Here is a 16,152-nt window from a genome sequence, read left to right on the forward strand (position 1 = left end):
GCTGGAGACTCGGTGTGAAGTCTATGCTGTTTACAGCTTGAAGTTGATTACACTGGAAAAATATGGTAATGTAATGTTTGCTACTTCAATCCTTCTTTATACATTTTTGTTCTTACGATTTGGACATGTACACGTGTTTTGATTAGACTATGAGAAGACAAAGAAACTACTCAGGGATGCATCTTAAAAGATACAAAAATGTGACATCATAAATATACGTATTTTATTTCAAAATAAAATATTTCTGACATGAAAGGTTTTGCAAAAGTTGCTATCAGGTGTGCCTTTCTACAATAATAGAAAAAAAAACTACATTTTTAAATATGCATGTTTTTTTATATGTTCCAATAAACTAATAAAATAGAAACAGAAATAACTGATAGCAGATTGATAAGACAAAAATGTCCTATTACAATTAAAACACCATATCTGTAAAAAAATATTATCATGCTAAAATATTCTACATTTTTAAACATACATGTTTTTTATATGTTCCAATAAACTAATAAAATAGAAATAGAAACAACTGATAGCTGATTCATAAGACAAAATGTCATATTACAATTAAAACACCATATCTGTAAAAATAGTATCATGCAAAAATATTCTGACTTGAGTGCTGATATACCACTGGAGTCAAAAGCATTATCTTTCAATCATTCTGAATGACAATAGAAATTCATTGAACATCATCGTAATAAAATCAGCTAGCCAAGAATTAATTTGCATTTCTGTAAAAGCTTCCCCTTCCACTCCTATAAGATTCTCTATTTAAAGGTTTAACACTGACATTTGTAAAAATAATGTGATAACTGTCCTTTTGATTTTCCTTGGTGCAAAGGTCTAAAAACTTCTGCTGCATACGGTGCTCCTTATCGATCTCGTCTCCCTTTACAATGCTGTTCTCTGTCAACTGCATTCTACTCTCTGAATTGGCAGCATTTCTGCATACATCCCCTTTTGTACAAAATGATGCCAGTGAAGTCAGTTTTAAATCTGTATCGTTTGTTGACGATGCTGATGATTGATTTCCTTGCTCATCAGATGACAGTTGATACAAAACTGTTGAGTTTTTCCCTATCTCCAAAGCTTTAGTTGAATGACTTGGAGCCTGATTTTCGATAACCTTTCGTGCAGTAATATCAGTATTTGCATGTGTGGTACAGGCAATAATATCCATATCAACATCATGTGCACCGCAACTAGTATCTAAATCTAATGAATCTTCTTTGAAAGGCAAACCCAGGTCAGATTCTTTAAATGTCAATGTTTCTTCTTTTGACTCAAGTGATAATGTCAAATCATTTTCCACTTCCTTGTGCTGAGACTGACTTATATTACTCTTTTTTACTCCATGGGTCTGAAAACTAGTACCCCCTGCTTCAATCTGGTTGCACCTACTCTCTGTACAAGAACAGTGACAATTCTTATTTGTGCCCTCTGTTTCAGAAATATATGCTGATTTATTTGAATCACATTCTACAGACCTGCTAGTAATGGCAGCAGTCTGAATCTCTTCTTTTTGACGAGATCTGTTTGCTTTAAAATCATATTCAAAACCATAAGATAGGCAGTGATGGTCACATGGTACTAGTATTTGTGGCTGAGTTAAGCTGACATTGCAATCAAATCCCAGAAACTCACACTGGTCTTGACCTGACAATATCTGTAACTCGTGTTCCAGCAATTCACGTGGTAAATCTACAGCTTTTGACTTATCAAATTTGTTTGGATTGTTTGATTTTAAATCCTGGAACTTGTCACTGGTATCATTTGGACTATCTGATTTGAAATTTTGGAACTTGTCATTAATGTCAACTGGACTATTTGATTTTAAATCCTGGAACTTGCCATTAATGTCAACTGGACTATTTGATTTTAAATCCTGGAACTTGCCATTAATGTCATCTGGACTTTTTGATTTTAAATCCTGAAACTTGCCATTAATTTCAACTGGACTATTTGATTTTAAATCCTTGAACTTGCCATTAATGTCAACTGGACTATTTGATTTTAAATCCTGGAACTTGCCATTAATGTCAACTGGACTATTTGATTTTAAATCCTGGAACTTGCCATTAATGTCAACTGGACTATTTGATTTTAAATCCTGGAACTTGTTATTCGTATCATTGGGTCTATCTGAATGAATATCTGATACATCATTATGAGATTTAGTCATACAATTTGATGCTTTCTGTAAATCATGGCAGTCATACTTGTTACCATGAGAATCACTGTCATCATTTACCTTGCTCAAATTCATTCTTTCAGTGTCCTTCAAACTGAAAAAACACACATATTTTGTGTCCTTTGTACTGGATTTTAAATCATTAGTATTTATTTTCTCTGAAAGAGTTTTTGGGGTCAGCTTCTTAACCTTACATATCAGATCTGAATTCTTACTCTTTGACTGGTTTTGTTTCTCTCGATTTTGTAATGGACTGACCTGATCCATAATTTCATAATCAGAGAATTGAAGTTTCAGGCTTTTAGAAGCAGACTGTACTGAAATTCTTCCTTGCCTTGCTAAAGCTGACTCACTTCCACCAACTTGAGAAGAGTCCTCTGTGACAAGGTCACAACTGTCTGATGAACAATTATAATTACTTAAATCTACAAAAGGGTTCTTGAACTGATTTGTATCATCATCAGTATCTACTGCCTCTAAATTGTCATTGGAAGACTTGAAAGATCTGCACGAGTCACACAACCGTATAGATTCATTTGACAAGTCTGGAGATTCATGTGATTCACAGGTCAAATCTACAGGGGACTGAAATGTACAATGAGCTACACAAAGTGTCCTGTTGGAATTGTCCTCTTTTAAGTTTTCTTGTGATATGTTATAGTTAACATGCTGGTGCATATCAACATATTGAGAAAGGGAGGTTACTCCTTCAGTCTTGAGGGGATCAGTTCCTTCACTGCAACATGAGACAATGTTTCGATTACTTTCATTTCCTATATTGCCATTACAGATCTGATCTGATTCCTGGGTATGTCTGGTAAATGAAACTGAAGCTGAGTTTTGTGTGTTTTGTGGTCTAATTTCAATTTTCACCACATTTTGTTGAACACATGCTATTGATTTCATTTCAAAAGAATCATCACAGTCAAAAGTCTCCTCTACCATATCTGGAGTGCTTTCCTTTCCAATAATACCCTCTTTCATGATCTCGCTCATATTTGATCTATCTGGAGAATCTTCAAAAATTACACCCTTTTTTTTAATTCTGGACTTTGAAACTTTGACAGATTTTCTTCTTTTCACTCCACCTTGTGGTAAGCTGCCAAGTGGACGGGAAAACGTAAGTATTCTCACACTTTCAAGTGTACTAGTCATTTGGACAGATCTATTTTTATTCAGGTATTTATTGAAACATGTCATGTCAGCCCTAGAAGCTACGCTAGTTCCAAAGGGGCCCCGAGAATTGGCCCTCACAATGGGTCGAATTGAGCATGGTCTCAGATAAGACACAAAATTTAACAATTCTGTGTAGGAACTGTGGTCTGAATATGGAACAATGAACACTTTGTCCTGATTAATGAATGGAGACATATCCAGACCACAATACAGGGCAGTTGGCAATATGGCTATGGTTGGGAACTTTTCATTCCAGGCATTGATGTTTTTGTTGGAAATTAAATGAAATGATTCAACCCTTATCCTACACTGGGAAGGACATGTTGTAAAAACCTTAGGCAAATTTAAAATGTTCACCAGTTCAAACAGTTTTGGTGAGATGGCTATCCATTCTTGTAGTTCTAAAGCAATCTTTACCAACAAATCCTCTTTGCCCAAACTTCTCAACCCTATCACAACATCATAATCGGGAAATTTCCTGATAATAGCCATTATCTGGTCAAAGCATTTTTGTCGGCTGGGAAAGGAACAGGCCGGCAAGCAATAGGTGTTGTCCAGATAGATGATATCTAGGTTTCCTGAAAAATAATATGTACCATAAATTCGGAAATATTTGCAATATAAAAGTTTTGGGATTTTTTGCATCTTAAAACTCACATAAAGTAAAAAAAACTGAGTATATCTTTAAAACATGTGACTACTAACAACTTCCTGCCCATTTTCTAATATATGTACTCACAGCATATTTTTTTTACTAACAATTACTATTCACTAAAAATTTTGGAATACATGTTGCATGAATGTTTATAATAATAATAATAATAATAATAATGTTGTTGGTGGTGTTGTTGTTGGGTTTAATGCCATTTTTCAGCACACAATAGGCTATACATGGCGGCCCATATTAATGGTGGAGGAAGAACCTGGGAAAGCCCTGGTAAGAACCACTGACCCATGAGAAGCTACTTGCAAGCTTTCTCACATACCACCATTAGCCGAATCCGAGACTCGAACCCACGGAGACAGAGGTGATATGGCAGTGATTTGTAACGGACAGCACTTTAGACCACTCGGCCACTTTGGCCCCTGATAATAATAATAATAATAATAATAATAATATAATAAGAGGAATAAGAATAATCAATAATTACTGTAACTGTTATTACTGTTCTATAGTTTAATTCCATAGTAGAAGACATTACAACTTTACAGAATCTTAAAGGGACACAAAATTGAAAATAAGGCCCTCGAAATGATTGATGCTATGGTAGCTATTATAATTTCCAGGACTTCAAGATAAGACCATTTCTTCCTTTTAACTGCCAAGTGTGGAAACTACCTCTAATATTCTTCAGTGATAACAAGATTTCGAAAAATTAGCTAAAGTGAGATGTCAGATCGGCATCACTTTCATTTAGGACCAAGTAGTCATCATTAGGACCAAGTAGTCATCATTAGGACCAAGTAGCCATCATTTAGGACCAAATAGTCATCATTAGGATCAAGTAGTCTTCATTAGGACCAAACAGTCATCATTAGGACCAAGTAGTCTTCATTAGGACCAAGTAGGCATCAGTAGAAGTCTTCTGGTGAAAACCTCATGTTGATATGGCCATTCATTCAGTGGGAGTAGTAACAACAAGATTTTCAAGACAGTCATCATGGCAGCCATACTGAATGTATGAGTGGTACGATTTTCATTTAGGACCAACTAGGTAACATAAGAAGTCTATTTGCGAGAACCCCTGTTGATACAGCCATCCATATGGAAGGAGTAGAAATAACAATATTTTAAAGATGGCCATCATGGTTGCCATATTTGGAGTCCATTTATATAATTTTCATTTAGGACCAACCTGAGAGCATAAGAACTCTTTTGAGGAAAACATTACTGGTCACCAAGGTGACTATACTGAACATCAGATCAGCACCATCTTAATTTTGGACCAACAAGATGTCACAATATGTCTTCCTGTGAAAACTCAAACTTGACATGACTTTCCATTTTGGAGTGACAATAGCAAGATTTTCAAGACAGCTGTCATGGTGGCCACACTGGTTATTAGATTTGTACCATTTCCATTTTGGACAAGCTAGACATCATAAAAAGGTTTTTGATAGATACACAATGTCAACATGAGCAGTCATACCAGGAGTAGTGATATTATGATTTTCAAGATGGCTATTGTGTTAACCATACTGGAGGTCAGATTGCCACCTTCTTCATTTACAACTGACATTACACTGTATAAAGTTTTGTTGCAAAAACCACGTGTTGCTACGACTATTAATTCAGGAGGAGTAGTGGTAACAAGATTCTCAAAATGGTTACTGTGGTAACCATACTAGATGTGTGTGAGAGTGGCACCATTTTCATTTATAATCAACTTCATAAAAAAGTCTTCTGGTGAAAACCCAATGTCAAAATGATGTTTCGTTTAAGAGGAGTAATAATAACAAGATTTGTAAGATGGTAGCTGTGGCAGTCAAATTGAAACCATTTTTTGGTAAAGGACCAAATAGACATCACAAGAAGTTTTTTAGTTACAACCCCTGGTTGTGATGACCATCCCTTCATGAGGAGCAGCAATAAATATTACTGTCAAGATGGCTACCATGATACCATGAAAAAGACCACAGATTGGCACCATCATGATGCCATACAAAGAACCACAGATTGGCACCATCTTCACTTTGGCAGACATGAAAAGTCTTCTGTTGAAAACTCTATGTAAATATCATATTCTGTTCAGGAGAAGCATTGATAACAAAATCTTTAAGGCGGCTGTGATGCCAGCCCTAAGTGATTCTGCATATTTTCATTTAGGATGAACTAGAGATCAAAAGAAGTCGTCTAGTGAAAACCACCATGTTGCTGTTACCTTCCATTCAGAAGTAGCAATAACAAGATTTTCAAGATGAGTGCTGTGGTCACCATATTTGATGTCCATGCAGTACCATATTCATTTAGGACCATGGGATGAATTTGTATGTAAAGTTTCATGCCAGTACTCCAAATAATTTAGGAGGAGTAGGGATGACAAACTTGTGCTAGCTGACTAACGAACCACAGATCATGCCATCTCTATGACGAGTAAAGTTAGTAAGATTACTCATTTAAGCCCAACTAGATATCATAAGAAATCTTTTAGTGAAAACCTCATGTTGCAATGACCATTTATTCAGGAGCATAATTTATAAGATTTTCATGATGAACACTGTGTGAAAATTCAGAAATAAAATTAAAGATATAAACCAATTTAAGTCAAGGTACCAAAAATTAAAAAAAGTCAAGATTTAAACTAATTTTCTAGTTTATTTTCTTTTGTAGAATAAAACAAACGACATCCCCATCAGAAAATTGTATTAAAATTATGAAGTTGGAGGCATTTGATTGAAATGGATCCATGGGGACCAAAAGGGAGATAACTCAAGAAAGAGAGGGTTGCTATTGTTATAGGGTTTAACGCCACTTTTTCAGCGCAAGATAGGCTATACATGGCAGCCAATATTAATGGTGGAGGAAGAACCCGGGAAAACCCCATAAAGAACCACCGACCCACGAGAAGCTACCGGCAAGCTTTCTCACATATCCACATTGGCCAAGCCCGAGAGTCGAACCCATGCAGACAAAGGTGAGATGGCAGTGATCCATGACGGAGAGCGCTTTAGACCACTCAGGGCCCCAGAAAAAAATGGTTAAAACTCCAACATTCTGAGACCTTTACAAGTTCATATCAATCTCTTTTAAGTATCCAAGAGCTCAAACCACAAATTATTGGGAAGTAAATAAGTTTTTTTGCTGTAACTTATGACAAAAGGTTTGATGGACAAATTTTAACAAGAAGTCATTATTAGTCCTGGAGCCATAATTACTGTGAAGGAAATTCTGTAAACTAAAACAGCAATATCAATTATAGGCAATGAGTTTTTGGGCCATAGAAGAACTTATTTCTGCTTTTCAAAGTCACTTCCTTTAGTGCAGTCAAAATATAAACTTATAATATTAGCATTACCATTCTAAAATTCAGGGCACAAATAAGGAAAATCATAGCAAGTAATCATGTGATGGCATTTTACAGCACACCCACAGCCACACACTGCCAACTAAAGATAAAGCAAAAGAAATGTAAAAAGATTTACTTTTAATTTCACACTATCAGCAGAGCCAGATATTCTTAACTCAAAGCCAATTTGAATTAATATTCGTTTTATTTGTTGATCATGTAGTTTACTCATAAATAGAATAACATACTCTGGTATTCCATGCAACATGACATGGTTTTGTTTTTCTTTCTTTTATCAATACAGTGTCAGACAACCAAACTCTATGCAATCACAATGTCTGATGTACTCCATCTGCACACAATATTACTTGTCCTCCTGTTTAGGAAAGCCAGAAGAACCTGAGCCAGAATGTATTACAAAATACATGGCCTCATGTCTTGTCATGGCCTTGTGATTGAATTGATTTGGCTTGTACATATAACACGAAATGTAATCTTTTACCTGATAGGCTACTAAAAATAAGTGATTTGGGTATCAGAACATGAACTTTCATCTCTGCATGTCTGTTACATTAGAGATCTCAATTTAGTTCAAGCGACCTTGGTATCATTTTTCTATAAGGCATTTTATACCCACCAGCAATATCACAAAGAGGGCTGCTTTCAGTAACTCCTTTATCATATCTGAAGTCAGCTGTGTAGAGAATGTTCCCAAAGTATCCCTGGAAAAGGAACATACAGGCTCCTGGGCAATGGTTGGCATCAAGGAGAGTAACCGTCATCATCATTGTCTTCTCTTCATCAAGATATAAAATATGGCCAACTCCCAAATCCAGTGGACGAATAAGGCTTTCTCTGATGTTATGTCGAAGTTTAAGTATCTCTGCTGTAATGGGTGTGCAGTAGATGGGATACTGCCATGATGATGTCAAGCCAACAATGTGGTCGCCATGAAGATGGGATAGGAAGAAAAGTCTGGCATGGGGACATTCTCGTATCTTCCAGATATCTACTGCTATTGGAGTGTGAGGGATTACACAACCATTCATTTTCATTCTGGAATGAAATATTATTTATGAGAATTCAGAAAATACGGTATTGAAAACACTAACGAGGTGTTCTAACAAACTAATTTCATTGACTGTTTCCTAAGAGAATATGAACCATTTTTTTATGTATAGAGCAGAGTAAGCTGCAAACCAATATACTTGAACTGGTCATCACACAGTGTGCCAAAAGATCAAAATCACCCCAAACAGGTAGACTGGGCATAAGCATGCCGACATATCCATATCTACTCTTAACAGGCAGATTTAGACTGGCTATCACATTATGTGTTACAGATCAGAATCTACTCTTAAAGGTAGACTTAAATTGGCTATCACACAATAAGCCACAGATCAGAGTCTACAATAACAGGTAGACTTAAATTGGCTATCACACAATAAGCCACAGATCAGAGTCTACAATAACAGGTAGACTTAAATTGGCTATCACACAATAAACACAGATCAGAGTCTACAATAACTGGTAGACTTAAATTGGCTATCACACAATAAGCCACAGATTAGAGTCTACAATAACAGGTAGACTTAAATTGGCTATCACACAATAAACACAGATCAGAGTCTACAATAACAGGCAGACTTAGACTGGCTATCACACAATAAACACAGATCTGACTCTACTCTAACAGGCAGACTTAGATTGGCCATTATAATTTTCATTTAGGACTAAGTAGATACCATAGAAGTTGTTCTGCCATGAAGACCATACTGGATGTCAGATTGGCATCATTTTCAATTAGGACTTGGTAGATATCATGGAAGTTGTTCTGCCATGAAGGCCATACTGGTGACAGACTGGAATCTTTTTCATTTAGGACTAAGTAGATATGATGGAAGTTGTTCTGCCATAAAGGCCATACTGGATGTCAGATTGGCATCTTTTTCATTTAGGACTAAGTAGATATCATGGAAGTTGTTCTTCCATGGAAGCCATACTGGATGTCAGATTGGCATCTTTTCAGTTACAACCATGCAGATACCATTATGGGTCTTCTGCCATAAGAAGTATTTTGGTGACTAACTGATGTTGATACGACCATCTCTTTTGAAAAAGCAGTGATAATATTCTATGGTCATAAACTTGGTAACAAAAAGAAGCAAAACCAAAACGTTCTGTAAAACTTAACTAATAATTTAATTATCAAGGATATAAAATGAAAATGAAAGAGGAACATAATTACAGTATTATGAAGTTAATCCAAAATAGTCCTAAAATAGTTCTACTGAAGTCCAAAAGAATCAAATGTTCCAACTGAATTTCAGATCCTTAAATGTATATATCACAATGGCATTGTCCAGAACTCCTTTGAATAATTCACAATAGTCCCAGAATAATGGTCTAGACCAATAAGCACTGCCAATGAATAATCCTAACAAATGTCTCCTCTCAACTATCTAAACACAACAGTAAACACATCTGCAGGTTGATTTCAATGTATACAATAAGAATCGGAAATAGGAATGAATCTGATTGCCCATTTCTCTCTATATATACACCTTCAAAAGTCTACAGTTATTACTGTACGACTATATGTCACAGTATACCCAATGTGACAGATCTTATTATTCAATCAAATATTTCAAAATACCTATTACCGGTAATGTGACCAAACAAATCCAATGCGAAATAACTTAATTCTTCTGAGAACCCACCATAATGGTAATGGGCATACAGGGAAGAATTTTAATAATTTACTTGTCTTTCAACAACTTGAAAATAAATTTCTGCATTTCATTGTGATCACACTCAAAGTTTTCACAGGCAAAGAAAATTTTTTGACAGGCTACTGGGCACATCACTTAGATTACAGGAGGGGCATGATCTAAAATTAGAGAGGTCCTGGATAACAGGCTATCTGATTTTTTTATCACTGCTAATGTCCACAGTACTTCTTTACAACCCAGACTGGTTACACAAACATGCTTCTGATCGGCTGAATCATCACCTGCTGACCAATGTATAATACTAATGCATGATGTAAATATACCTTTTGGTTGAAGTGCACTCCACTATGAAGTACAAGGTCACAGTCTGTGTCACTCAAGATTATTTTTAACTATCACTTGTATCTACCCATGCAACATAAAATGTCAAACTGGTTTTCATGCTTAAATAATCAATATACAAAGGCACTAAGTACCTTTTTGGTCAGTTTTCCAATCTCATTAGATGGTCATTTTAGAAAATACACTGGTTATAATTGATAATTGTATTCATTTTATTAACAGTAACTTAAATATTCTATATCCATCCAATGTGTTATTAATTAAAAAGTCTCTTCGTATTGTTACATGTATCTATTGCAACTGAAAAGGTGTTTGTAAACCTTAAAATTAAACATGATAACTGTATGCATGAAAAATCCTTCATTTAATTTTGATCTTACTGGCATTTTAAATAGCACTGACCTTCCTTTCAAACTTAAAAATACTTTGCTCATGAAATAAAATGTCTTGGGTCAACATAAATTGCATTAAAATGTCAGTTTTACAAATGTGGCAATACAACTAACTATTCTGAGAAAAATTCCAGAAAGAAGATCATTTAAACTTTTGGAATACTTTCTCATAAACACCAATGTCAGTCAACTTAAACTTTTGGAATACTTGCCTGTAATCACCATTTTCAGTCAACTTAAACTTTTGGAATACTTGCCTGTAATCACCATTGTCAGTCAAGTTAAACTTTTGGAATACTTGCCTGTAAACGCCATTGTCAGTCAAGTTAAACTTTTGGAATACTTGCCTGTAATCACCATTGTCAGTCAAGTTCAGTATTTCTTTATCTGAAGTTCTTAAATAAGAACTACCATATTATTTGCTTATACATGTAAGTATTGTCCTACTGCAAACAATAAAGTTCCTGATCTGGCATAACATAATGAGCCTGCAGATCAGGGTCTATCTTGTTTTTTTCTACTGATTACTCCTAGCAAACTGCACAGACAGATCTGCCAGCGCAGTATGCAATGGCAGATCTGAGTATGTGCAGTTTACATTTGGACTCATTTTGTAAGTGAGGATAAACATCTTGAATTGTACCCTTGTAGGACCATAATCAAGACCCAATAAGAAATATAGATAAAATCATATTTTAACATATCACAGAGTTTTAGTTGAGAATACCACTGCATCCCACATCCAAGTAGCAGCCACTAGCTTGTGCTGGTGATTACAATTAACAATTTGCACAAAATGCAACCTCATTACACCCGGTAGTTTGTGCGGTTTCATGTGTAAAAATCGTACACATCCTATACTTGAATATATTCACTGCTTAAAAGTATAATGCTCATATTTGGCATATATGACATATATGGATTTTGCAATAATAACTGTCAATCAAAGTCTTCACAACCAGAAAAACAAGTAAATGACCATATGCACTCATCTAAGTTTTGTAAAGTCTGGAGTTATTTCTGCAAGAGTAAGGATAAATGTGTATAAATATTTCCATACATCCCCCAAATTATGTTATTTTTAAAAGTCACCCATAACTGCAAGAATGGTAAATACTGCAAGCAAACACCTACACAAAATGTAACCAAAACTGACATACACTAGACCCAAAAACATGACATGTTTTCTAAAAAAGTAGATATTTATAGTAAGTGATCTGGTTATAATTCCAATTTTTATGAATTGACTGTTTTCTACATTTTTATTGGATGTAAACAGACATGTGATACTGATCTGGAATTTTTTACACATTGATAAATTCTGCACACTACTTTTGGTTTCCTGTTTCCAGATTATTTGATGAGAAGTTTTATCTACATCAACGGCTTATACCCTCAAAATAACAAGATCCCACCCACCCACTCCTGTGATTTCAGATAAAATGTGACAAGCCACAGATTAAAATTGACCATTAGAAGTTAAAACAATGTAACTGCACACACCTTCCTGCACTCCAACACTCACCCCTTTTCCGAAGAAGGCATATGGCAGGCTTTAGAAGCCAATCTTCAGAAAATATTGCATTTCACCTTGACAACATGTTACAGCAGCAGTTATTAAAGGTCAGGGTCATATGTCAACCAATGGATATCACTAAAAATAGACTTGACTTTGCTTTTGAATGATTGAAATGCATAGAAAGTAACGACATTGCTATAACAACACATGCCATATGCAAGCATAATTCTAGAAAAAAAAGGAATATTCCTAATTTAACTGCAAAAGCCATTTTTTATATATTAAAATAATGATCATAACAATATATCATTGGCATGACTCACTATGACATTCTTCCCAGTATCACTGTATAAAAAAATCGATGAATCTTGGCTAGCGAAGATAGGGCTATATATTGTATTGCAGTTAACACATTAACCCCTAGCGACGACTTTACGGGGCTGGAGGTAGTAACCTACTGCCGAGCTCTGTAGCATCATGGTCATGCATGATACACTAAAGTGGGTGGTATTATAGAAAGGCAGACAGATGTAGCTCTACAATGATACAAAATAATCTGGAATATCTAGACGCACTACAAAATACAGACAGAAAAACTTCATTTTTTGGACCCAACATTTTTTTTACCCAAAATTCGCCCGTGGTCAGAATCTGATTTTGTGTCTGGATGTTATACTTTTTGGTCTCAAATCCAAGGCAAACCGGTATGAACTGCAAACAGATAAGCCTTTGCAAAAAGTAGGATAAGATGGGCATTTGGAATAAAGAGTGGTCTTTATACAAAAATAATGGCTCTGTTTAGCAAAAAAAAAAAAAAAATTCCAACTTTTATCCTTCTGCTCATGCGCAAGTCAAATAGCTAATGAAAAATGATGTTTCTAACACAACTAGGCAGTATGTTATTGAAAAATGACCGGGGATTTGTTTTTTTGAGTCTTTTCATAAATAGCTTTCAAAATGTGTTTCCTACTCAATTTTCAGGCAAAAATGTCAAAAAGCTCATGGGGTTAATGTGTTAAGAGGTTAATGAAAAAAAACTTCCATGTACATAAAAGTGAACGTTTTGGTGATTAAATCTGCTAATCTGATGTTAGAAAGAAGTAAACTGGAATTATAAGGATTAAATGATCATGGTTGGGTATTTATCGATGTGTAAATTTTACCTAATCACTCACAAAGTTTACATTAAGTCCTGTGGACTTTATTTACTTTGTTGTTGTTGTTGTTGCTGAGGGGTCTAAAGCCATTTTTCAGCACATGATATGCTATACATGGCGGCCAGTATAATTGGTGGAGGAAGAACCCTGGAAAACCCTGGGAAGAACAACCACCAGTCCTGATTTTAAAGCTAGTACAATAGGGAACAAATTTTTTTGGGCCTCATTCAAGATTTATTAAAAAAAGTTTGTAATCGCATTTGTATCATAGTTTTATAGTAAGACTTGTCATGGATTGTTGTGAAATCTCATAAAAGAAAAGACCAGTACAAATGAATTAACTGCAAGAAGATAAAATGGTGTGGTATTAAAATGTAAATTTAACATAAGCAAATAACAAGTCTAAAAATTAAACCATTCTAATACATTTTCAAGGATGTTTTAAGAAAACCAATTGAGACCTTGCAAATAAGACTATAAGCATAAGATCAATCTGCAGTTATGTGTGTGTGTGTGATTTAGATTTTTAACATTGCTTTAACAATGTTAGTCATACTACTATGATGTCTGCAATGTGGCAGTTTAAAGTCATGTCTAGGACAGGAGCAATCTGCAGTTTAATGTTTCTCTGCTTACAAAAATATCAGAATTTGTTGAGAAACTACACTATGCCAGTTTCTTCTTGAACTCCACATTGAACTCTTGTGTGTTCTTGCTCAATAATGAACTGTGCTAATTCAATCAAGATAATTCAGGAATCATAAAGAAAATATAACACATCTGGGACTTACAAAATTTCATGTTGAGACTTCTAAATGTACACCGCATTTGTACTGATTTTCCTGTAATTAAAATGAAAAGAAAAACTTTATAAACAAAGTAGAATTGTGGATATATTTAAAACAACTTAATCTTATTTGTCTTTTGATTATTTGGTCACTGATTTAAAAAAAAAGTAATCTAAAAAGACCAAATATTGCTGATCATAACGCAATTTTAAAACTGCAATTGTCATTGACTAAATTGTAAATTCATATCAACGTACAAGAACACTGACTGTAATGAATTCGTGCTTTTAACAGTAACATTAATTTCGACTTGTATATGACTCAATCGTGACATTCCACACATAAAATGTTAGAATATGCTTTGTAAAAAAATGCACAGAAAGGCTTGACAAGTACTTGGAAAACAGAAACGGTGTTTTTTACTTAAAGGTCGGAAGTGTTGTCCTTCATACAAGTGTTAAAGTTGACAAGACATGAAGCAATCGAGAAACTTTGAGTAAAAATTAAGAAATTTGAACTTATGTCGTACATGGATAAAGGTTTGGAATGCCTGCGTTACGGTGGTGTAATTTACACTGCAAATTACCTTTGATTTAATGCGGAAATAGTATAAGACAATTAGCAAGAGGTCACAGAGTTCTCATTTCGAACTACGAGAGTTACTTACATTGTGTTAATTGGGATTAGTGGTGAATATTATCATAACGTCCCCCATTAACTATTACCGATAGATTAAAGTGCCAGTGTTTTCCAGCAATCTTGATAAGAAACAGACAACGTACCTCGAAAACATGTCATACAATATGTGATTGTCTAGTCGGTCGAATTCAAACATACATGACAATACAAAATTAGAAATATTTGCTAACCATAAACTTGAATCTGGTTGCACAAGCTTATATATGATTTCATTCAAAACATCAGAACAAGCATGCATACGAATGCAAATTAGTACAACAAGGGCTAATCGGAATTTCTGTTTCTTTCCGCCAAGTCGTGAAATCGGATCTCGCCGCCAAATTCGAATACCATCGGCCTTTAACAGCGACTGTTTGAAGAAGAAAAAGAACCCGGAAGTTATGGTCAGTTTGCCCCCCCCCCCCCCCCCATTACGTTATAATAGCTTCATTAACGTCACAATAGAGATTTCCTATCATCGCTAACAGAAAAAGAAAGCATAAGTTACTCAAAAATGAAACCGGTTGATTAGGTCTACTTCAGTGTATAACGATGTGGGTACGCAGGCGTATTCACTCAAATTAAATATTAATTGTTGTTCTCAAATTTCATACTAATATAGCTTAAACAAAGTCTATTCAATCCTGACTAACGAATGCTTTGCACCGTAACCTTAAGCAAGAAACTTCCAGGTGATTTTTTTTTTTAAATTTAAAAAAAAAAATATTATCTTGCTATGAACTTTTACTATTTTGGACAGGTACTTAACTGGACATTTTTGGACGAGATCAACCCAAAAGTGTGATCCTATTCAAAACGGATTGAACATCGCGCGCTGCGATGTCACTATGAAAATATACGCATGATTATAAATAAATTCGTAATACCGTATATTGTGATGATTAGACTCGTCGTGCTCTTTTCTTGACCCAGTTTAGTACCTGGTCACAATTGTAAAAGTTAAAATCGATCGATAATTTTCGTCAGAAAGTTTCTTGATAACAGTTATTCAATAATCAGGACTTTAAGCAAGAAACTCTTCGACTTTGGTTAAACAAATAAGTATTATATTTTAAAACAACAATTTATATTTAATTTAAGATGAGTAAACGCGCTTACATAGCATGTATGAATTTTACAATATACAAAGTTGCAGGAATAACAATCTTT

At 34.8% G+C, this 16,152-nt stretch overlaps 1 protein-coding gene across 2 annotated transcripts; it reads right to left on the reverse strand.

The window, feature by feature from the left end:
• Window positions 1-209: 209 nt before the first annotated feature.
• On the reverse strand, window positions 210-15,327 carry LOC149799681 (uncharacterized). 2 transcript variants are annotated; one of them, XM_089959031.1, is made up of 4 exons: window positions 15,174-15,327; window positions 14,308-14,358; window positions 8,012-8,430; window positions 210-3,945 (listed from the first exon to the last, which is right to left on the reverse strand). In XM_089959031.1, the coding sequence occupies exons 3-4, from the start codon at window positions 8,427-8,429 to the stop codon at window positions 719-721; spliced, it is 3,645 nt and encodes a 1,214-aa protein (XP_089815157.1). In that variant the 5' UTR covers window position 8,430; window positions 14,308-14,358; window positions 15,174-15,327; the 3' UTR covers window positions 210-718. The 2 variants fall into 2 exon arrangements, with proteins under 2 accessions (XP_089815157.1, XP_089815158.1); XM_089959032.1 differs by lacking the exon at window positions 14,308-14,358.
• Window positions 15,328-16,152: the final 825 nt, after the last annotated feature.

Source organism: Sinohyriopsis cumingii, chromosome 5 (assembly GCF_028554795.1).
Source record: "Sinohyriopsis cumingii isolate HCF-2022 chromosome 5, ASM2855479v2, whole genome shotgun sequence".
NCBI lineage: Eukaryota > Metazoa > Mollusca > Bivalvia > Unionida > Unionidae > Sinohyriopsis > Sinohyriopsis cumingii.